The following is a 23,612-nucleotide window of genomic DNA, read 5'->3' on the forward strand; positions in this document are numbered from 1 at the left end:
TCCTGAACTCCCTCTGGCTCCCGCCTTTGCCCGCTTCCGGTCGTCGTCGTCGCCGCTGCTGCCGCTGGTGCTGCTGCTGCTGCTGAGGCTGCTGGCGGAGGCCGGAGGATCGGGCGGCGGCGGCGGCGGCGGCTGAGAGGGCGGCGGCGGGAGCGGAGCGGGACAAGGGAGCGAGAGGAAGCGAGCGAGGAGCGAGCGGAGCGCGCCTAGCCCCGCCCGCCCTTCCGCCCGCCCGAGCAGCCGGAGCAGCCCGGGCCCCCAGCCGCCGCCGCCGTCACCGCCGCCGCCAGCCTGCCAGCCCGCGGGACAAAGCCCGAGAGCCCGTGCGCAGAGCCATGTCCTCGTCCGCCGGCAGCGGCCACCAGCCCAGCCAGAGCCGCGCTATCCCCACCCGCACCGTTCCCATCAGCGACGCCGCGCAGCTACCTCATGACTATTGCACCACGCCCGGGGGGACGCTCTTCTCCACCACACCGGGAGGTGAGCGCCGGCCGCCCGCGAAGCCCTCGCCCGGAGCCTGCAGCCGGCTACCGAGCGCGTCCGCGCCAGCCTCCGCGCTATCCCCTCAGTTTCCCGCCACGGTCCTTTAACTCAGGGCGTGTCCACGCTGGGCCGCTTGGGCCATCCCGGCTTCACCGAAGCCCCTCCCCTGTAGGCCCACAAAGCCCCCCTGAGACTGCTTTCGGGAACCTTAACTTCGCGTTCTCTGTCGCCTGCAACTAGATTCAGCGCGTGCCCGCTCTGGAAACGTGGCTCTCTTGTCGCGAAAAAAGCCCTTGTTCCCGCTTCGTGGCAGGTTTACGCATTCGACCCAGTCTTGTACCCCTCCTCCTCCTGCTCCCGGGCAAATTCGTCTACATTTGGCCTTGCACATACTCCACATTATCTCTGCCTCTTAATATATTTTGTGTTTGTGCACATTTATGCTTGATTTTGGAGCTGTCTCTCGGGACTTTTTAGAAAGGAAGTTGGGGAGAGTAACTCGCTTCTGGGACCCTGCGATGACTTGTTTTGCAGCTTTTAGAACACCAGGAGGAGGCTGGAATGCGGAGTTTGGAAGCCTCGCCCAGTGTTATCCTGCTTTGACAGCATTGTTTACTTTGCTGGACGAGGCCTCACGGGTGGGGGGGGGGAGTCCCCAGGCTGGAAGAGGAGTGATTAAAAAATGCTCAAGTAATAGCCCAGGGAAAGGAGCGCTGGCACCCTTGAGGGTAGAGTTTTGGTGGTGACGCTTTTGGAGATTGAAGAGGGCATTGTCAAGGAGGGCACCCTCGCAGGTGGGATTATTTGATCGGGGTTCCTGATCATTGCTTTTCAAAGTAGACCAGGAACTGTTTACGAGGAAGAACACTGGGGTAGAGGTGAAGAGCGTTGAATTAATTGGTCACGGGAAGAGGGAGCTCAAAGGTTGTCTGTCCCCTGACTGGGCTTTTCTCCAGAGGGAGGAGACTGGAGAGTGATCTTGAGGGACATTATGAGGGGAATGGTGCTTCATTTTTAACTTTGTAACTTTGCCTTTTGGTGGTGGGGTGGCCTCTCACTAGAGGGTTGAGGCTTTGCTGGCAGCCCCTCCTGCCTGCAAGATTGCTGGCTTCGTTCCTGTGGGCTGGGCTCACCAGTTGTACTCCAACCAATCCCCTGCAGTTAAGCTTGGGCGATCGGTTGCACAATAGCAAGGCCCCATAGAGCAAGAAGACCTCCTTGCCAACAGGGGATAAAAATTTAGGAGAGAGCCCTACAGAGGAATCCAGCCTGGCCACTCTAGGGGTGGGGTAGCTGCCTTGGAAGACTTTTAAATAACCCAGGCAGGAGAAGTTCATCAATATGTACAGAGAGCTGGGCTTAAGGAAGTTTTAACTTTTGCAGAGCAGTGAAGTTTCTAGTGAGGTGGCTTACCTCATTAGAGAAAACTCCCTCCTGACCTGATCTGGTCAAGGCTAGCCCCTGAGCATACTGAAATCTGGCCTTTTAATCATGAAAGATTTTGGTAGATCAGAATCTGCTCCAGATAAAATTGTCCTGAACTTGAACTGACAGCTTTTAAAAAATGGACATTGTTTTCCAAGGTGATGGAAAGGGATTTATGACTTCTCCCAGAATTCTTTGTGAGTTCTGTAATGCCTGTGCTTCCAGTAGTTCAGAACATATGTCATAGTAGTAACTGCACTCAGATTATTTATTTGAGGATGGAATGAAGCTTTTAGCTGCATATTAATCTATCCCCCTGAGGGAAGAACCACAGGGGCACCCTTTTGGCATATTTCAAATAGCCAAGCCACCTTGCTTTTATAGTATGGACATAGTTTTTAAGTGTGCTGTAAAGATAAAAGCTGTCTCATAGTCTGGATTAGTTCCTACAATATGTAGAAAGATTCTGCCAGAAATACTGATTCATTTACCCTATCTCCCTACAGACATAGTCACCACTGTTTTCTCAGGTATCACTTAACCTGTCTCCTTGTAGTTTCTACAGTTTTTGATTTCAGATTTAAATACCTGTCATCCTAGCTCATCTGTTATATTGAGCCAGTATTTATTGGTAGAGCACATTGTAATCTTTAAATTTTTAACAAGAGGACTTACATAATGTGTTTATAGGATATAGCACTGTTGGGATTGGATTTAACCACTATTTTATAGCAGTTAACTTAGTGCTCCTTAGGTGTTCAGTACTTAGTGATTTAATTTCTCCCCTTTGGAAAATTTCCAATTTTCTGGTGGTTTATTCATCTCTCTTGTTACATTTCCCCTCTCTTTTCCCAGGTAATTTTCCTCTGCCCAACCAGCGTTGTTATTTGGTCACCTCTAGGCACTTGCATTAATCTTAAATAAGTTTTGTGAGCCCAGTGCAGTGCTTTGCACAAAATGGGACCAGAGAAAAGTAGGAAATGCAGTCTTTGCTCTGAATGGTCTTAAACTCTTGGTGGGGATTAGAGATAGAAAAGCTTTTTAGTTCTACAACAAACAAACAAACAAAATTGTAAAGCGTCAAATGCTAACATGTATTTCATATTTCAGACTTGAAAACATTAGAAAAGTGATAGTAGGCTTATATTCGAAATCTCCATTTAGTAGGAAGGAAAGGAATTAGAATTTCCTGTCTCAAACTTCTGGAAACCTTCTGGAGTGTCATACACATGTCAGAGCATTCCAGGATAAGATGATGTGCTAAATGCCCTAAATGATCAGACTGGGCAGGGACATTCACAACATAGTGATCTTACGATCTCTTCCCCTGAGAGGGTATCGCTTACCCTTAAGAAGGTTTCTCAAAATTACCTTCCTTTGGTTTGGAAAATGAGAGGTGGGTGAAAACACTTGCTATAACCTCTTCTATTTCTCATCTTTTTGGAAGAGTACCTTTTCTCATTATTAAAGAAGAGTAACATTTTTGAGTAAATTCAAGACAAAAAAATCCCTTGGATTTTATTTTGTTTTGTTTTATCTGCCTGTGGAGGAATGGACATGAAATTTGGTTCTTTGAGAAGCTACTACTATCCTCAATGAAAGGTAAAGTTACTAGAGTCGGCTTTACTTTTATAACACTCTGGCTAGCTGGAAGGGAACCTAATGCTTTCATTTTATAATTGAGAGAAACAGATCCAGAGAAATTAAATAACTTGTTAGTATCATACAGCTAACTAATGTCAGTCAGTGTGTAGCCTCAAATTTAGTGTCCTGATCCCTATTCCAGTTTTTTTCTCTACTATATTAAGATGAATATTTTCCTGAAAAGGGAAGTTTGCGAACATTTAAAGAGACTCTTCTACCTCTAGAATGCTAGCTAATGCAATGCTTTCTGCTACCTTATTTCTTAATAAGTTCTGAACTGTCTCCTTGTGGGAGAGTTGTGCTCTTGGGAATGAGCAGAAACATAGAGACCTGTTTTTGCCTTTCTTTTCCCGCATATCATCCTCATCAGCTGTGGAAAAGTATGCTGTTGCCATAACAAGAGCACCAGAGGGGAACTAACTATGATGGTCTGAAATCTTGTTCATAACCTTGTACTTCCTCTCTGCCAGCTAGAGTTGCTGTGATTGGTTCACTGGAGCAGAATTACCTGATGGCCATTGGAAGGGTCTGGGAATAAAGAAGACAGGAAGAAAGGAAAAGAATCCATTTGGAGTGAGCTATAATAAAGTCAGAGTATTTGAGGGGAATCCTGAGTGTTAATCTGGATCCTTTCTTGGGAGAAATGAATAGAGCCCTCTGTAGATTTGGGGAAGGAAGGCCAGTTTCTCACTGTCATAAAACTTTCAATTCAGTGACCTTGGGATGAGTTTATTTTAGGCCAAAAACTTCTGAACATACTTGTTTGGCTCTCTAAGGTTCAGTTATTAACCAAAGAACTTCGTGATTACATGTGAAAAGTGCACAAAAAAAAACATGATGCAAGGTGTCTAGTCACTTTGCCCTGTGTTTGAGGAAGATGGCATTACTTACTTCAGAGTAACAAGAAAATTTGTTGTCGTTCCGGAGAAGATCTGGCTTTAGTCTCATATTCATCAGCTGCCAAAGTATATATTAGAACTTGTAGCTCAGTTTTATGTTGGGTGCATATTTGCTAATGAGGGACTGAATTCTGAGCCAGGGAAGGCAGCAGTCCTTACCTGCAAGGCGTAGAACAGTGCATTCATTATGTTTAAGGGAGTGCCTTGCCTGCCCCGAGTCAGGCGCAGGGAAGACAGCTCTTCCAGGCTGATAATGCAGCATACACGACAGATGTGTACAGCTCCCGGCAGATGTGCACAGCTCCCATCAGCTCTCCTGAGGCCTGTGTGTGAAACAGGATGAGTCTAAGCTGGCACTACCAGGATTGTTCCAAAAGAACTTTTTTTTAAAAAAACATTTTTTTATTGAGTTACAGTCATTTTGCAACGTTGTGTCAAATTCCAGTGTAGAGCACAATTTTTCAGTTATACATGAACTTACATATATTCATTGTCACATTTTTTTTTGCTGTGAGCTACCACAAGATTTTGTATATATTTCCCTGTGCTATACAGTATAATCTTGTTTATCTATTCTACATCTAAAAGAACTTTTTGAGGACTGTAGTCTTAAAGACAGTTTTATGGGAGGGGTCCTGCATGGTTTAGAGACACTACAGGCTTGACTATACATGTGTGTGAGAGAAGATTTGCAAATCAGACAGGGTAAAGTTAATGTGGGAAAACTCATCTGGTTGGAGAGGAAGAGAGCCTGAGCAGGACAGTAGTTTGTTGGTGAAGGATAGAACTTTTTCTTGGCTTCCTAGTCTTTAGATGAACAGATTAATGTTTAAAAGATTTTTGCTGCTCCATTCATAACAGAACAAGTCAGTTGAAACTTGCAGTCATTCAGCTTATTAAATAGGTAAGGCCCAGGCTACCCGTTTCAAATTGGTGCATCACAGAACTTTGTGAAGACCCCTTAAAACCTGTGTTTTAACACCCAGCTATCTATTCGATGTGTGGCTAGTTTTTAAAGGCCCTCTTCACCTCACAGCTTGAAGGCAAAACTCAGAAATGTGAGTGTTTGCATCTAAATAATCTTTCAGATCTTTAGGACAAATGCCCTAACAAAAACTGTTTATTTCATTGAGTGTTTGTAAAAGTAAAAACCTTAACAAGCAAGATCAGTTACCCAGAAAATACAGTTCAATTCTTGTAGATTCCTTGGGATTTTCTGTGTACAAGATCACATCATCTGTGAATAGAGAGTTTTATTTCTTCCTTGTCAATCCAGGTGCCTTTTATTTATTTATTTTTTTTTTCTTTTTTTGCCTAATTGCCCTGGCTAGAACTAGAACCTTCATTAGAATGTTGAATAAAAACAGCAGAGAATGAGAACAAACACCCTTGACATCTTCTCAATATTAGGGGGCAACCACCAGTCTTTCATCATTAGATAAGATGGTAGTGTGGTTTTTCATAGATGACCTTTATCAGGTTCAGGAAGTTCCTTTATATTCCTAGTCTATTGAATGTTTTTATTATGAAATAGTATTGGGTTTTGTCAAATGCATATTTTTTTTACATCTATTGAGATGATCATGTGATTTTTGTTTTCTATTCTATTGATATGATGTGTTATGTTAATTATTTTTGAATGTTGAACCAGCCTCACATTCCTGGGATTAATCTCATTTGGTCATGGTATACAATCTTTTTTGTATGTTACTGAATTCGGTTTGCTAGTATTTGGTTGAGGATATTTGCATCTGTATTCATAAGGAATATTAGTCTGTATTTTTCTTGCAATACCTTTGTCCGGTTTTAGTATCAAGGTAATACCTCATTCAATTTTAATCTTTTCAGAAATGTCCTGTTTATAACAGGAATGCTGACTGGTGAAGATAGACCATTGCTTTCTAGGCCCTAAGAGGTATCTGTCAGAGAGTGTGAGAGGCTTGTGATTCCTTTTAAGATGTCATAATTAATCCTTTGGGCCTCAGAGAGGTGCTCATCTCATCACCAGAAAATGTTTATGTTAGAGCTGGGCTGCTTTTACATTGAAATGAAACCTCTCTCTGGTCTGATAAGTTCCGAGAACCATTATGAATAGGCAGCTCATAAAAACAGTGACCTAGACCAGTGATCTCCAGAGGCTTTTGCCTCTTACAAACTTTATTGACAGAGTTAAAGTTCCTTACTGTAAGTAAAAGTAGAAGATGTTGATAGATAAGCATTGCTTATATATTTTTTAAGGTGCCCAAGAGGAATGAACTTGGGAGGAAAACAAATAGTGGAAATGAAAGCCAGGCTTGAATCTGAGTGCTTTCCCCATACCAAAGCAGTGAGCCTTCATTAATTATTAGCATTATAGAGGCTGAACCACAACATCTGTGAAATCTAATCCAAAGAATTGATCCAGGCTGCAGTCAACAGTCTGGCAGATCAAATCAGCATTTTCCTGGAATCAGAGCCAGGCATTTCTTGTGGAGAAAATTTATTTCAAGAAGAATGTTGACACCCAAACAGACATGGACATATATGATGTACTTTATTTTGACCCAGATTTTCTGATGGTCAAGGCTAGATAGATTTAAAATCAGTTGGCATTTATTTGAGATTAGTTAGTGGTGTGTATGTATATCACTTTGGACCTGGTACTAACTAAAAAGATCATTTGTTTCAAATCATTTTGCAGCAGAGGCTCAAGAGAGCCAAATTTGCTTAGAGAACTTTGCTTATTTATGTTGGTCTCCTGACTCCTGTCACCATGTGATCTTTTACAAATACGTTTAGCTTCTTTGGATGTTAATTTCTTCACCTGTAAAACGACAGGCTTCTGCTAGACGCTGTCTAAGGACTCTTCTAACACTAGACCTTCTCAATAGGAACATAGTAATTAGTAACTTCCCTTTCAGCCTAGGTGTGTGTCCTGCTATAGCAGTGTCCTGCGGGGTTGGGCAGGGAGCCATTCTTTGACATTAATATCTTGGAAACCTTTGCTCCCAGTTATTGAGATTTGGAGTTAATCAAAGGGCAGTAAGATTGGCTTTTCACAAACCTTGAATGTCTTCCATTTGCCATAATTATTTAGCGATACTAAGTTATAAGATCCTGAGGCTCCAGTTGTGACTTTTGTTGATGTTGAAAATTGTCCCTCTCTTGCTTTTATTAGCACTTTACGGATTTGGTGGTTGTACACACTGAACATGGTTTGGCCACCGTCAACCTCCCTGGAGGATATGGGGTTAGGCAGCTTTTAGCCTCCTCTAGGTTATCTATCTAGCATAGAGGTTTTAGGAGTCTGTCTTTTCATCCAGAGCCTCCAGGAAAAAACAGATATTGTTTAAAACTGAAATTCATTCAAGAATGTTCTCTAACACTTCAATCAAACACAGACCTTGTTAATCACTCTCCCCAGCTGGAAGAATAAAAAGCAGAGAAAGTCACTTTTTTTGTAAGTCCTTTCTATATTTTCACTTATTTTCCCTTCTTAGTATTGAAGGGGGACCGGGGCTGGGAGAAGTGGGGAAGAGGCAGACTACCTTTCTGAGTATATTAGAAGCACTTACTTGCTGCTTGTTCATCTTGTATCTGTTTCTCATCTCTTGGTGGGCGCTTATATGAGGCTTTAATGGAGATTTGTCAAGAATTCCTAATGGAATACTGAGATTACTTGCCAAGTGCTTTGTTTCTTTTTAAATTCAGTCTCTAGATTTGAAGGATACCTTCCTTCCTCATGGCTTTAGTGTGGGTATGTTATGTATATATTTATATTTGCAAATACTTTTTTTTGTATTTTTTGTATTCTCTTTGTGCAAATACTTTTTTGAGTCACCCCCCCCCCACCAATTCCTTATAATTTTTTTTTAACACTTGATCTAAAATTTTTTTTTGGTGGAAGGGAAGCTTTAAACAACAGATTTATTCTTACATTTCTAAAGGCTAGAAGTCTGAAATCAAGTATATTTCTTATTGTAATAAAATATAAAAACATAAAATTTACCATTTTAACCATTTTTAAGTGTACAGTTCCATGGAACTAAGTACATTCTCATTGCTGTGCAACCGTCATCACCATCCATCTCCAGGACTTTTTCCTCTTCCCAAACTGGAACTTCATACTCATTAAACAATAACTCCCCATTACCTACCCACCTCCAGCCTCTGGCAACCACCATTCTACTTTCTGTCTGAATTTGACTAGTCCAGGTACCTTGATACGTGGAATCGTATTATCTTTTGTGACTGACTTTCTTGACTTACAAAATGTCTTTGATATTCATGCAGTCATTCTTTTATTTTTCTTTCACATTTATTTTTTGTACCTATGAAAGTTAAGTTTAAAAGTCATATAGTATTATTAGGCTAATAACAAAAAGCAACATTCTTATGCCATATCCCCTCATCTCCAGTTCCACTCCCCAGAGAAACAAATCATTTTAAACTCTTTCAGCTATTTTTTTTTAAATTGAAGTATAGTCAGTTTATAATATTGTGTCAATTTCTGGTGTACAGCACAATGCTTCAGTCATACATGAATATACATATATTTGTTTTCATATGTCCTTCAGCTGTTTCTTCTAGCATTTACCTCTGGGTTTCTAAATAACATGATTTAATGCTATTGCTCAATTTTAGATATTAACAATTAGTTTTCTACTACGGAAGATGAGAGATTAGTTGCTGTATACACCCTTCTTCCAATATATGTACTACTACCTCCCATCATCCTAATTTAACTTTTTTAATCCATTTTGGTTAAATTAATATTTATTAAATTTAGGTAAATATTAAATACAGATGTGGCTGGTGCTATTAGTTTCTAGCCCAACAGCTTTTCACTCTTCTTTTGTGCTACCTCAGATTTCCTCATTTTTTTTTTAAATGGAAGTATGCCAAGCTGCAGAAAATACACCCTGACTACTCTGTGTCTTCCCCAGTGTCTGGTCTGGTGGGCACCTGACCCAGTTCTGGCCTAATGATTGTAGGGAGGGGATCCACTAAGGGTTTTCTGAGGAAGATTTTCCTCTTGGGTGGAGAAAGTCCCCTGAGGGGAGCCCTGTTTGACTCCACACTCTCCCTCCCTGCCTGAGATATTGCGGGGTGGGTGTGGGTTCATCTCAGTCTTCTTGAAGGGTTTTGTCACTAGCTATTCAAGCTATTCAATTTGGGCAAGTTACTTAATGTTTCTTGTTCTGAGCTATCTATTTGCATGAGTAGATGTGTAATTCTAATTCTGGAAGCAGCTTTAGCTAAACAATTTTATGATTAGGACCCTGCAAAAGTATAACTACTACACTGTCAGTTAATCATGTTACAGTGGGCTTTCTCTAGGTGGTTTTATTTCAGTTTGTACAATTTCTTAGGTGTAATACATGGATTAATTGTCATTTAAACTAAGCTGTTTGGTCTTGAAAGAGGCCCTTAGGCTTGCATGACCTTGTTTGTGTGCTAACCATCTTGGCAAGCATAATTTTGGGCCCTGTTTATTCGCCTTCTTGTTCCCTGCCATTTGAAAATCACTAGTTTTTAGATCAAAAGGTAGAAGCTTTTTTTTCCTCCTCTCTGTTCTCCATCAAAGGAAGTAAGTTTTACTCTGTTATCCTAGTAATGTCAGCATTTAGAAAGTCAGGGATATTAGATTTATCCTAATATCTGGTCACCAAGGAATGAAGAACATTTATAGATATGTGATGTTAACTTAGATCTGAAGAGTCGTATTTGTTCTGAAATCCAAACATAAAGACTAAAGTAATACATGAACGTTTTAAAAGCAAAGTGGAAAAGGAAAAATTGAACAGAAGTTCATAAAATGCAAAATAAAATGGTAATAGACTGCCACTTTTAACAGTTTCTACTTATAATGATTTTATTGGTTACACCACTGTTGCTGTAAATATGTTTACCACAATTTCTTGATTTTTTTAACGTTAGATAATAGTGTTGACACCCTGTTATGAAAATGAGGAATATAGGAGACTTTCATTTCTTTCTGCCTCTCTCATTTCCCCTCCTTTCTCCATTTACCAATTTCTGTAAATTATTTTATCATTTTTGGTTCTTCTGGGAGGTTACCTTTAAAACTCAGTAATATAGTTAAACCTCTGTGTCTCAGTCTGTCAATTTTAGCGCTCCACCATGAGATTATATTATCCACCCGTCCTGCCTCTACTTACCTGGTAGGTCAACCTTTCCATTGTTTTTACAGTATCAGGGTCTGTAACAGTTACATACTCTTCCTTAACTATGATAGTTCATTTTTATTATGGTTTGATTGTAAATATTGAAAAACTAGTAAATAGCATATACAATACTATGAATTTTATAGCTTTTAAATGTAAAACCAGAGTATGATGATTTTCATAGAAAAGGAAATGGAAGACTAACTGGAATGAAAAAGTTTCCATTGTCAATGTCAAATAGATTTTTTTTTTTAATATTCCATCAGTTGATTAAAATCATGCTCCATTTTAATATTGTATTATATGCAAGGTATAGATTTCTTGTATTTTTTTTTAACCTTCTTTAGAAATTTATGGTTAACTTGTTTCTAGTTTGTTGTGGATGCATTGGTTGACACTGAGTTGGGCTGACATGAATGTGGCCAGCAGTTTAAATTTGAATTACTAAGAAGTTCTTGCTTCAGAAAATGTATGTCTATGCATGTACATATATAAGACACCCTGAATATTTTAGGTTTTTAAATTAGTTGTCTTGCAATTCACATAATTTCACAGTAAACACAATATCCAACATAGGAAATGGTTTTTTTCCTGGCATTTTATGCATAGTCAAGTCTTAATGTTTTTCTTTTACTAGTTTTGGTTTTTTGAATGTCAGATGCTTTTGAGTTAACACCATAGAATCCTTAGTTACTGACAGGTTGACTCTTGTTTTGCCATGTATCTGCTACAAATTAATTAGCTTACAGTGATCTAAAATTCAAACAGTTAAAATACTGTGGTTTTGTACTCATATTATCCCTGGCCATATTTGAGAATATTAATAGCATCCGTTAAGATCCTAGTTCTTCCAGGTGTCTTCTCTTCTGAATTATTTACTTTGTGTGCATTTAAAACCAAATGTATCTTTAAAATCCACTAAAAACCCATTAGAACTAATAGGTGAGTTCACTAAGGTTGCAAGATACAGGATTGGCATACAAAATTGTGTTTCTATACGCTTGCAATGAACAATCCAAAAATGAAATCAAGAAAATAATTTGGAATAGCATAAAAATAATAAAATACGTAAGTTTAAGTTTAACCAAAAAACACAAACCTTACATTGTGGAAACTATAAAACATTGTTGAAAGAAAGAAGACCTAAATAAATAGACATTCTATGTTCATGGATTGGAAGACTTAATACTGCTAAGATGGCATTACTCCCCAAATTTATCTGTTCAGCACAATCCCCATCAACATCTCAGCTGGCTTCTTTGCAGAAGTTGACCCTAAAATTCAAAAGGAACTTTTAGAGACCTAAAATAGCCCACGCAATCTTGAAAAAGAAAAACAAAGTTAGAAAACTCATACTTCCTGATTTCAGAAGTTATTATAGATCAGGACAGTAATACTATCTCATCAGGATACACATATAGATCAATGGAAGTCCAGAAATAAACCCTCACAATTATGGCCAATTGATCTTTGACAAGGGTGCTGAGACAATTAAATGGGGGAAGAAAGAGCTAAAGCTATAAAACTCTTAGAAGAAAAGGTAGGCACAAATCCTTATGACCTTGGTTAAGCAATAGTTTCTTAGATATGATACCAAAAGCACAAGCAACAAAAGAAAAAGACATAAGTTGGACTTTATTAAAAATTTAAAACTTTGGGGCTTTGAAGAATACCATCACAGAAGTGAAAAGGAATCCCACAGAGCAGGAGAAAATATTTGCAAGTTATTTGAATAAGAAATTTGTATTCTTAATATATAAAGAACTCTTACAATTCAGTGGTTAAAAAGATAACCCATTTAAAAATAGGCAAAGGATGTTTTTCCAAAGAAGCTACACATTTGAGTGGCCAATAGGCATATATGAAAAGATGCTCAACATCATTAGCCATCAGGGAAATGCAAACTAAAATCAAACCATCCTGAGATACCACTTCATAGCCACTAGGATAGCTGTAATTAACACGATGAGAAGCGTTAGCTACAATGTATGTAAATTGGAACCCTCACACTGCTGCTGGGAATGGAAAATGGTGCAGCCACTTTGGAAACCAGTCTGCTAGTAACGCAGCAAGTTAAGCCGTATGATCCGGCAGTTTTGCTCTTAGGTTTGCACCCAAGAGAAATGAAAACGTATGTCCACACAAAACTTACATATGAATGTTTATAGCAGCATTATTCAAAGTGGAAGCAACCCAAATGTCCATCAACTGATTAACTGATAAAATGTGATATATACGTACAATGGAATATTATTTGACAATAAAAAGAAATGAAGTACAGTTGGTCCCTGAACAACATAGGAGTTAATCCAATTATACCTTAGAGTTGGCCTTTCACATCCATGGATTCAACCAACCACTGACTATGTAGGACTATAGTATTTACTGTTGAGAAATAGTTCAAACTTGCATTATTCAAGAGTCATCTGTACACTGATAAAACTTTCAAGTGAAAGAAGCAGTCATAAAAGACCACATACTGCATGATTCCGTTTATATAAAATGCCCTGAATAGGCAATTCTGTAGAGACAGAAAACATTAGTGGTTACCTAGTGCTGGAGAAGTTGGAGGAAGACGGGGTGGGACTGCTAAATGTGTATAGGTTATCTTTTGGGGATGATGACAGTGTTCTAAAATAGACTGTGCTGATGGTTGCACGGTTCTGTGAATATACTAAAAACTATTAAATTACACACTTTAAATAAATGAATTGTACATGAATTATATCTCGAAGCAGTAAAAATGTATTTTATTGCCTCTGTAAAGTCATAGGAGTTCTTTGAAGTTCCTCATGTCTCACACATTAAGATAGGCTCTCTACTGCTTATTTCCTACTTGGTTCAATTACAGTTCTTCGCTCTGTATGTTGTTAGTAATACATAATTTAGAAGTAGAAAGCTTGCTTTTTTATCTTGCACTTTTTTTTAACCACCTCACCCCCAGAGTTTCTAAGCTTGGTGTATTACAGAACTCAGAATAATCTTGTTCTAGCTCGCAAGTTGAATGTTAGTAAGAACATCTCACAGCAAAATCTCACCCTTCTGAAACCTAGCCATGAACAAAAGTGAGGGCGACACAAGAAATCCATCCACTAAGTGCAGAATCCATCCACTAAGCTTTTTCCAACCCTTTGTTCATTGGAAAGCAATCAGACCCCTTCCAAGCCTATTTGCTCTTATTTTACATAGCGTTAAATTAAGCAGATGACCAGTTTCTAAACCCAACAGATTAGGTGCATCAAGGTAAAATGGGTGTAAAGGGGGTGTGCTATAGACTGAATTATGCCCTTCCCGTTCATATATTGAAGCACTAACCTCCACAGTGTGATGATATTTAGAGATGGGGGCCTTGGGAGGTAATAAGGTTAAGATGAAGTCCTGAGGTGGGGCCCTCATGTTGGGATTAGTGCCCCTATAAGAAGAGACACCAGAGAGCTTGCTCCCCTCTCCCCCATGAGAGGACACAATGAGATGGTGTCTGTTTACACATCCAGAAGAGAGCTCTCAGCAGAAATAGATGATACTGGCATCTTTCAAGAACTGTGAGGAAATATATTTCTGTGTAAGACACTCAGTCTATGGTACTTGCTAAGACATGGAAGAAAGATGGTTCATAGTCTAATAGTGAGGGAGGAGACAAAGGAACCATGGTGGGGAGGGGCACAAACACAGCCTTGCCAATCTGTATCCTGTACAGTGTAAGGAAAATACAGTGTATTACAGTTTAAGAGCATCAACTGAATAGGCCCTGAGACTTCTTAGGTCATAACATAGTATAATAAATGATTTTCATAATGACCCTGATTCATCAAGAAGGGGTTGAATTGTTTTCTGTTTAAGGTGGTAGAAAGTTTTAAATCTGTATTCGAAAATTTTCTGTCTAAAATAATTCAGATTATTCATTTTTTGAAAATTAAACTGTTTTTTGTTCTCCAGAATGATTCATTCCTCATAATTTCAGATGCCTTTTTGAGTTGTTACTATGTTCTTATTTCTCAAAGCACCCTCCAAAGAAGATGCAGTTAAATTTCTACTTTTCTTATCCTAAAATTATACTTGAAACAGGATGTAAAACTTCTGTCTTCTTTAAACCCTGTTTTCCAGGAACCCGAATCATTTATGATCGAAAGTTTCTATTGGATCGTCGCAATTCTCCCATGGCTCAGACCCCCCCCTGCCATCTGCCCAATATTCCAGGAGTCACCAGCCCTGGCACCTTAATCGAAGACTCCAAAGTAGAAGTAAACAATTTGAACAACTTGAACAATCATGACAGGAAGCATGCTGTTGGTAAGAGAATGCCGATATTGAAGACCAAGATGGTAGTCCTGGGATTCGAGTGTCGGTCTGCTGTAGGTTGAAAAAATGTGATGCTTCATAACTGACACTCAGTTGTGTCTCTAAGGTTCCCACCTCACCCCACTCCCATCACCATGACTTACTGAAATGTTCTAGCAACCCTGAGTTCTAAATCATAATCAGATCTAATCTAGGTAGGGGGTGAAGAAGAATGCAAAATCAGGGAATGGTAAATCCCAAAGATGACTCCTTGAACCTGGTCTTTGTTGGACTAGGGATAACACACACACAGAAATGTAACAGAATTGAATAGCCCCCATTTCCATCACCTTTGGGAAATAGACCTTGTTTCTTAAAAGAAGAATGTCCCTTTTATGGTGTAAGGAAAAGTGGTATGGTTTTTCCCCTCATTTTCTAGGACTGCCTATAATTCAGTACCCCCACCTTCACACACACATACACACACACACACACACATTTTTAGTAATGGGTCCTTTCTGTCTCTGGAAACGAGATAGAAATGGCCAGCTCCTGCAGTACACCTTGGCTTGCACTCCATGATCCCTGTACACAAGCCAGTGTTCTGCCTCAAATTCCAAATGAGGTTTTAATGGACAGAGTGTCGATTCAGGGCAGGGCCAAAGTTCAGAGCCTCCAGAAGAGTGTGCTGATGCAATAGATGGCCAAGTGCTCCCCAGGAGCTCCTGGATGGTCAACCTGTGGACAAAGGGACACTTGGAAAGTTTTCACTTGTATTCTTTCCCTCAGTTGCTCCTCCTCCCCATGGGTGATTTGACTGCCGGTCTTTTTCCCCCCAGATTAGAAAGACCAACTAAAGTGAAGTAGAATAGTTGTTCTAAGGCAGCAGAAAATGAGACAGTTTGAATTATTTTTTGACTCTCGTGCAGAGGGGATGACAGTTAAATCAAACAGTTTGCTTTTCCTCTTTGTGCTCAGGTTCTCCTTTTCTTCATTCTAACCAGGGGATGATGCTCAGTTTGAGATGGACATCTGACTGTCCAAGAGCATCAGAAGAAAAGCAGCAACACTGATACCTGTGTGTACCTGATTTGGCTGATAGGATCAACAGTGCAAAGACCGAAGAGGCAGTACCAGCAGTCCCTGTTGCAGTCTCCACCTCCTCCTCTTCCTCCGGGTGCCAAAGGATGCGAAGATGAGCTGCATCTGATCATTTCTTCTCCCTGTTTCCTGTTCCCCTTCCCAGTTAGACAGTTAGATTGAAGGCCCTTGGCATATTTCTGTAGAACTAAGAGCGCACAGAGGAAAACAGTTAAACTCTGGTTCCTGTCCACCATGCCCCATTTTTTTTTTAATCCCAAGTCACCCTACCAATTACTGGCTGGCTGGGAAGTCTGGAGAAGTGATATGGAGTTTTGATGTGTTCAGCATCATTCATATTCTTACCCTCTGTTTCTCTCACCCATGTTTCAGTGCTGCAAGAATCTGCATTTGGGGGCTTGAAAACCATTAGAGGGAAATGGTAAACAGGAAGAGAGCTGCTTTCCCTTTACCTTAAAGTGTTTGTCCTTGGGGACAGAGCACAGTTTGTACAATTCTAGTAGCATTACCCTGTGGCACTGTTCTGAGGTCCATTTCCCCTCCTTCCTCTGGGAGGAGTGTCTTGTCTGTAGTATTAACATTTCATCTTCCCATTCCTTTACTTAGCACAGTTGTGCAACAGTTTCGTTACATCAGAAGAGTCCTCAGTAACTAGCTGTTCTTTCCTCCTTTTCTCCCATTCCTCCCTGCTTGCATCTCATTGCTTGCAGTCGTTTTATACTCTGAGCTCTCTGGGTGATTTCACCTGCTCCCAGAGCAGGCCCGTACCACATGACAGAGGCACTTCGGATATGACCGATCATAGTATTCTGCAGGGGGATAACCCAAGAATGACCTCGGAAGACACTGAACCCTCTGAGTACCCAGGCTCAGTAGTCATTGTTTTTCAGTCCAGTGAGCATTGTGATATTTGTTGTCTCTGATTGTAGTTTCTTGCATTTTAAGTTTAAAGTTGACTTTCAGAATCCTCTTAGAAAAGATCTAAACTTTTTTCCTTTGTGGACCTGCTTTGTTTGGCTGCTGAGATAGACAAACATGGGCTTAAAAATGTGTTCCTCCCAGTTTTCTTGCCCTTCACATGGTACTCTGAATTTCCTTTTCCTTCTCTGCCTCCCTCCCTCTCTCTCTCCTTCCCTTTTCTCTGCCAGGCCATTTTTCAAATAGACATCCAAGATACCTCAAATGTTGGTATCTGATAATATCTGTCTCTCTTCTTATCTGAGGAGAGACCTTTTATTTTTAAGATGAGTACAGACCTATTTTTACATATGTTTTCAGTACAATTTTGAACAGCAACTTTTTAATTACACATCTTCTGGTGTTAGGAAGGTGAGAAATGTCCCTAGGCGAGTCTGCTGTTCCATGTCACCATCCCTTGTCTCCCCTAGTCCCTTAAGAGCTCTTTTCCTTCTCCTAGTTTTGGGTGTGCATGTTTGGAGTTTGTAGTGGGTGGTTTGTGAAACTGGACCATTCTGCCTTCCCTGGGTCCTTCACGAAAGCCTCATTCTTTTCCCTTACCCTTTGCTGCTTCATTCCCCTCCCTCCCCCCCCCCCCCCAACGCTGCTGTTCTGACTAGTAACTGGCACAGTAATCCTGGGAGAGTGACTCCCCTCAGAGAAAGACAAGTAAAAGAGCCACTGATGTCCTGGGAATTTCTGGTTGGATTTGGTGCCCTGAACCCTCTTATTAAGAGATCAGATCCTAGGGTGAGAATAGCAGACAACTGGCTAAGAAAGCAAGCTGTTTGTTTTTCTTTTAAACTATGAAAAGACCTTGTTTGCGAATACATTTTAGACAGAAGAGAGGAAGAATGTCTGAGGAACTTTGTTCTGTTTTCTGCTACAAAAGGTGAATAGTTCAAAGAGTGAAGCCTTTTGTGATGGTTGACGTCTCTCAGGAACAAGCTGGATCTCCAAAGTTTTGGAGATGCTTTCAGTCTCAAAAATTGATGATTAGAAAAGTATTTTTTTTTTTGTATGTTTGTTTGTTTAACGTGTTCCTGTTCTGATTTTAATTAAACTCCAAATTTCACTTTATATACTCTTGGGAAAACTTAAGGTGCATCAGTAACTTGCATGAGAAGCTTGCTCAGGATCTCATTGTCCTCTGCGAGCTTGATTCTTTGGGAATGAAGCTTTCATTCTTCTCAGACCCTGGCCTTGGTGTCCTGTGGAATCTGACTCAACTACAGCTGGTCAGTGTCAGTGAGCAGAAGTGCATCCCCTGCTTGGTCTTTACTGCTATGCATGAAAATTTGGCTTGCTCACTGAGCAACAAGGAATGAATTTAAAAGATGTCAGCTTGAGTAGTCTCAAGATGCTATGTTCCCCTTTTTTGCTACCTTGAGGAACTTCTGCAGGTGGCCCCCTAATCAGAGGCCATATTTCTAGTATTTCTTGGGCGTGTCAGCTGTATAATATAGCAGCTTCCCAGTCCTTTAGCTGTCTCTGTAAGGACCTCCATGCTGCTTGGTGCATTTCTTTCCTGGAGGCCACTGCTACTAGAGATACTTTGGTCTCCATAAATCGATGCTTTAAAGATAATTTCACGAGGCAGTAGATAAACTTCTAACAGATGACAACTTTGTGCGATGCCTCACAGAAGCATTTTCAGGGCAAGCCAGAATCCAGTGGGTGGCTTACTCCTGGATGTTTGGAAAGAATCTCCCAGTTGAACCCCTAAATGAATAACCTATCCGGGCCTTTTCTTGGGGAGGGAACACCCTTGAGGGTATCATTGAGTGAGATGGTTCTTAAAATCTTAGTGATCTTTTGTACTTTCCTTTTTATGAGGAGAACATGTTTCTGTGCTTGTGGGGACAATCCATCTTCATGAGAAATGACCTTCCAGATTCCAGCAGGAGACATGCATTGTTGTGACTCTACCTCCTTCATAGGGTGGTGGTACATTGAGTTCACCACTTCCTCATATTCTGTTTATATGGCTATAATGTGCTCAAGAGCACAGTTTAGAGAAGCTGGCTTCTAGCTATTAGGCTTCCCAGCCAAGAGTTTCGTCCTTTCACCTGTGTTATCTATTGCTATGTAACAGGTTACCCCCAAACTAAATCTTAAAAGAGCAAGCATTGGCGGTTTCTGTGGGTTAGGAGTTGGGAAGCAGCTTAGCATGATGGTTCTGGCCCAGGATCATAAGAAATTGCAGTCAAACATCAGCAAGGTTTACAGTCACCTGGGGTTTGAGAATCCACTCCCAGGCTCTCTTTGTGGCTATTGGCAAGATGCCTCAATCTCTCCCTATGTGGGTCTCTTTTGTCTCTTTTTAGGGCAGTGTGAGTCTCCTCATACCATGGCAGCTGGCTCCCCCTGAGTAGGTGATTCCAGAGAGAGGGCAAGGAGGACTCTGCAGTGCCTTTTATGACAGTCTCTGAGAGCACACACCGTCACTCCTTCCTTATTCTGTTCCTTAGAAGCGAACCACTAAGCCCAGCCTATACTCAAGGGGACGGGAATCACACACACCCTACTGAATGGAGCAGTAAGAATCTGTGGATAGATCTTAAAACCGCCTCACCCCCAAGAGAAGGTGAAACCAGATCAACAAGGGGCAGGGGTAGGTTAAAACTAGATGATATACTGAGAGAGGTGGTCTTACTAAAAACAATTCTCTAAGATGTGCATCAACAAACAAAAAAAGACTCCCCATGGCCACCTGCCGGTTTTGAGAGGGGTGACGAGAAAAGGCAGTTCCCGGGAGAATGTATCTATATGTTTGCCTGATGTATACTACCAGCGGTCCAGGGATGCTTTGCAAGTCCTTGGCTTGGGATCTCTAAGGCTCGATACCATTTACTCGTTATCTCCTTTAGCCAGGAATTGACAAAGGGAAGTGAATCCTTCTAGTTGAGCCACGTAAGTGGACTTTGAATCAGAGTTGTCAAGCAAAGGGAGCAAATGTGTATTAGATGTTGGTTACTGGGCTGAAGAAAAGCCAACTGTTTAGATTCAGGGTGAAATAGCTGATAGCATCCGGAAGCCAGGTGTGTGCCAGAGTCCATGCTTAGCACCTGCTCTTGCCAACCATACCAGCTGAAGCAGATTTGGGTCGGGTGTCACCCAAGAAGCTTCTCAATAAAGTAGGGGACATCTGGGAATTAGAAACACCTGTCTGTGCTTGATTGTTCAGGTTAACTGTGTGCTCATCACATCCTGAGCTTTCTGATGGAAATGAGGTCTTAAAGAGAACCAGCCATATCTTCACTCTGGAGAGAAACTTAGATGAGGCTTGTCAGTTCAGCACCTTCTTAGCGAATGTCTGCTCTGTGTTTCTGGCACCTGTGTGCAGCCAAGCTTTGGAGAGTTCAGACATCTTAAGGATGTAAATTCTTGTTTGACTTTATACTCCACCTTTCCCACGTACCTATAGCTGTGCTTGCTTTAGAGTATACTTGAGTAAAAGCATGCTGCTGAAGCAGCTATTTTTAAAAAAAGTACTTCTCCCAGAAGTAAGGAACTCATCTTTAAAGCACCTTCAAATGAATTTGTTTCCTTCTAATTTTTTCATAATAGACGGTCTTTTATATTTGCTGTTGGCTTACCTGCTCTTTGGATCTCTGAGACCTTACCTTCCCAATTCAAACATTTCCATTAGAATGCAACCTGCTAGATATTTGAGCTTTCACCCTAGAGGCTTTCATTTGGCCAATGCATATTGACTCCCTGCTTTGAATCAAGGCACCTGGTGTAAGGGGCTCATCGTGTTGGCAGCAGTATCCCAGAAACGGAATCTTTTTCCATTGTCCCTGTCTTGGAGACTTGATGGGGATTAGGTATCTTGGCTGCTTGAAACCAAGGCCCTCAGCTCTTTGCATTCCCCTCTAGACAGGAGGCCCACTGCTTTTCTTTACCTGGGTCAGAACTTTCCCCTCTTGGCATGTTTCTCTACTACGTGCATATGGGCAGCTATTTATTATCTGCAAAACCCAATCTCTTACCCACCCATGACATCTGAGAGGAAGGAGTATTTGTTTTAAAGAAGCACTGTTTCTTTGGGAGGGCAATTTCTATCTGGACTTTGAAGGGAGCATGGTTACTGTGCATTACCACCCCCCACTACCACGAAATTCTTTCCCTCTCTCTCACTTTTAATAAAAGGTGGCATTAGACTTTGAGGCAGTTGCGTCCCAGGTCTTTAGAATGCTTATCCCCCCCACAGCATTTCCTGTTCTAGCCATGCTTTTCCAGGTGACTATTGGAGTTTCCCTGAGGCTGGCTCACAAACGTTTCTCACTGCAGACTAAGGGTATTTGGTACACACTTGATTTTTCAATCATTTATGTCACCTTTCCCACGCTATGGAAATTACGTTTCTCTCTCTGGGCTGGTCCTGGAAAATTGATACCTTTTGGCAAAGCTTAGATTTAGGAGAAGTCTTTCAAGTCCCTGTTCAGATGGTCTGTGGTTTTCTCTTTGCTTCCTCTGCCTGCAACCCTGGCAGATCATACTGTTTGGATCCCAAATAGAAAATAGTAGTGAGATGAAACACATTCCTGGGGTATTTAAACTCTTACTCTGCCACCTTTCTAAGAGTGGGAGGCTGGCAGAGAGATGCTGCAATGCTTGATAATCATTTGGCCACATTGGAATTTCCAAAGGGAGCTCTTGCTGGTGCTTAAAACCAAAATTCCCAGACATCTGAGTTTCCATGAATGTAGCACATGTTGCCCCAATGTACCCTCTTCCTCTCCATCTTAATCTTTAAAAACAAAAACCCAGGCCCAGGCCAAGGGTAATTTTTACTTGAAACCAGGAGACTGGGGGAGGAACACTAGCAACGAGGGACAAGCTGTGTGGGTGAGCCGTCCTGCTCCTGCTGTCTGTTCCCATCACTGAGGACTGTGAGCCAGTGCCTTTCCTTCACCCGGAGATGGAGCCTATCTCCTTCCACCTGGGTGAGGAGACCCTCTGCTACCCAGGGGTAAACCTTAAAGAGGGTGTCTCGGAGAGCCCAGAAGACACTTATATATTTGGGTGTCCATTTTAAGCATCTTTAAAATACTTTATATATTAAAAAAAATGCCCTTCCCTGTTTTTATGCCACCAGTGGCCCAGTTCCATCCATTCTGAGTGGAAAAGCAGAGACTGCCAGTACTTTCCTTGGTCTTCCCTTCATCTCCCTTGATGTGAGTGTCCCCTGACCCCTCCCATCCATTTCATTGTAGTGGATGGAGAGCAGAGGGCACCATGCAGTCCTGAGTGATTCCGTGATCAGGTTTTTGTTTTTCTGTGTTTCCAAACCAGCAAGTGTTTGGAAATTAGGGAAAAAAATTAAATTCTCACCAACGGTTGCTGTTACAGTTAAATCAATAAAGATCTTGAGTATCACCTTGGTGTTTTAATTTTTTTTTTTTTTTTAATTTCAGGTGAAGTCCTGTTGACACATTTTGGGCATCTTGGCTGGTAAGGGAGAGGGGCAGAGGCAGTTGGCAGCTTCATGTGTCACTCCTCAGCACTCACAGAGCACTCTGTCCACCTGGCTCTATCTCTGCAAGGAGGTGATATTTCCCTTCCCTCAGGCGTTTGGAGGTGAACATGTTCCTACTGGGGCTGGGTGCACCCAGGGTCCTCCTCTAGGTGCCAGCCTGGGGAAGCCCAAACAACAGCTTTCCTCAGGAGGGCTGCCTCTGCCTCTCAGGAGCACGTGTTAGAAATCCATCATATCTGACATCTTAAAATAAAGCAGACTGTGCTGCATGAGCATCAGATTCCTTGCTATTATTAATCCAGTGAGGCTCCCGTATTAGTATTGAGAGCAAGAATCCTGTACTTTCATGTTTTAGATGTTGTAAACAGATCCACAGATCCACAGAACAAAAAACAGTGTAGAGGGTTAGGGCACAGGCTTTGGGGTAAGACAGGCTTGAATTCCCACTGTGCCACTTAGTAGCAGCCACGTCCTCTCCAACAGGATTCTCGATAATCTGTCTAACTTTCAGTTTCCTTCTCTAAAAGAGGGTTAAGGTAAGTACATCTTAGGTGGTTTTGATGCTCAGATAAGATCGTGGAAAGGACAACCTAGTGGCAGGGATGTGAAGAGCTCAGTAACAGCTCAGTTGGTGTGACAAGCAGAGGTCAGTTAGCTGGGTCTGCTTCTCCCAAGAGTGTGCAAGTTTGGGAGTGGAACAGGCTTGTGTGACCTCTAGAAGGACTAAAGAATCTCTTCAAGGGAAGACGGGGCCAAATAATTTTGAAAGAACTTTCATACATCCTTTACTCTGCCCCAAAGGCAAATAGGATATCAACTTCAAAGACTATTTAGAATAGAGGGATAAGGCTTTTACTGCTAATCAAAGGTGATACTATATAAGATGGAGATTAACCCCTGACTGGTGCTGCTGTGTGGGTCACAACCACTTCCACCTCTTGTGTATTTCGGCTTTCATCTTTCCTCCACTCCTCCCTATGCCAGGCCCACCCACTTCCCCAGCCGAGGAGAGTAATGCATCTAATTTCCCCTACTTGGCTACTGACTTTGGACTGCTATAGGAACAGTGGAAGGAGACCTTTGCCTTAAGAGCAAGTTAAAGTACCTCTGACTGTTCTCTGAGAGCCCCTTCCTGGCGCCTAGGGTAGGGCTGGACTCAGTTTTCAAAAGCAC

At 41.4% G+C, this 23,612-nt stretch overlaps 1 protein-coding gene across 2 annotated transcripts; it reads left to right on the forward strand.

Moving 5' to 3' along the window:
• The first annotated feature begins 46 nt into the window (after positions 1–46).
• On the forward strand, positions 47–22,339 carry EIF4EBP2 (eukaryotic translation initiation factor 4E binding protein 2). 2 transcript variants are annotated; one of them, XM_010951649.3, is made up of 3 exons: positions 47–480; positions 14,723–14,908; positions 15,901–22,339. In XM_010951649.3, the coding sequence occupies exons 1-3, from the start codon at positions 336–338 to the stop codon at positions 15,930–15,932; spliced, it is 363 nt and encodes a 120-aa protein (XP_010949951.1). In that variant the 5' UTR covers positions 47–335; the 3' UTR covers positions 15,933–22,339. The 2 variants fall into 2 exon arrangements, with proteins under 2 accessions (XP_010949951.1, XP_074230237.1); XM_074374136.1 differs by having other exon boundaries at positions 114–480; positions 15,875–22,339.
• Positions 22,340–23,612: the final 1,273 nt, after the last annotated feature.

The sequence above is a fragment of the Camelus bactrianus genome, chromosome 11 (assembly GCF_048773025.1).
Source record: "Camelus bactrianus isolate YW-2024 breed Bactrian camel chromosome 11, ASM4877302v1, whole genome shotgun sequence".
Lineage (NCBI taxonomy): Eukaryota > Metazoa > Chordata > Mammalia > Artiodactyla > Camelidae > Camelus > Camelus bactrianus.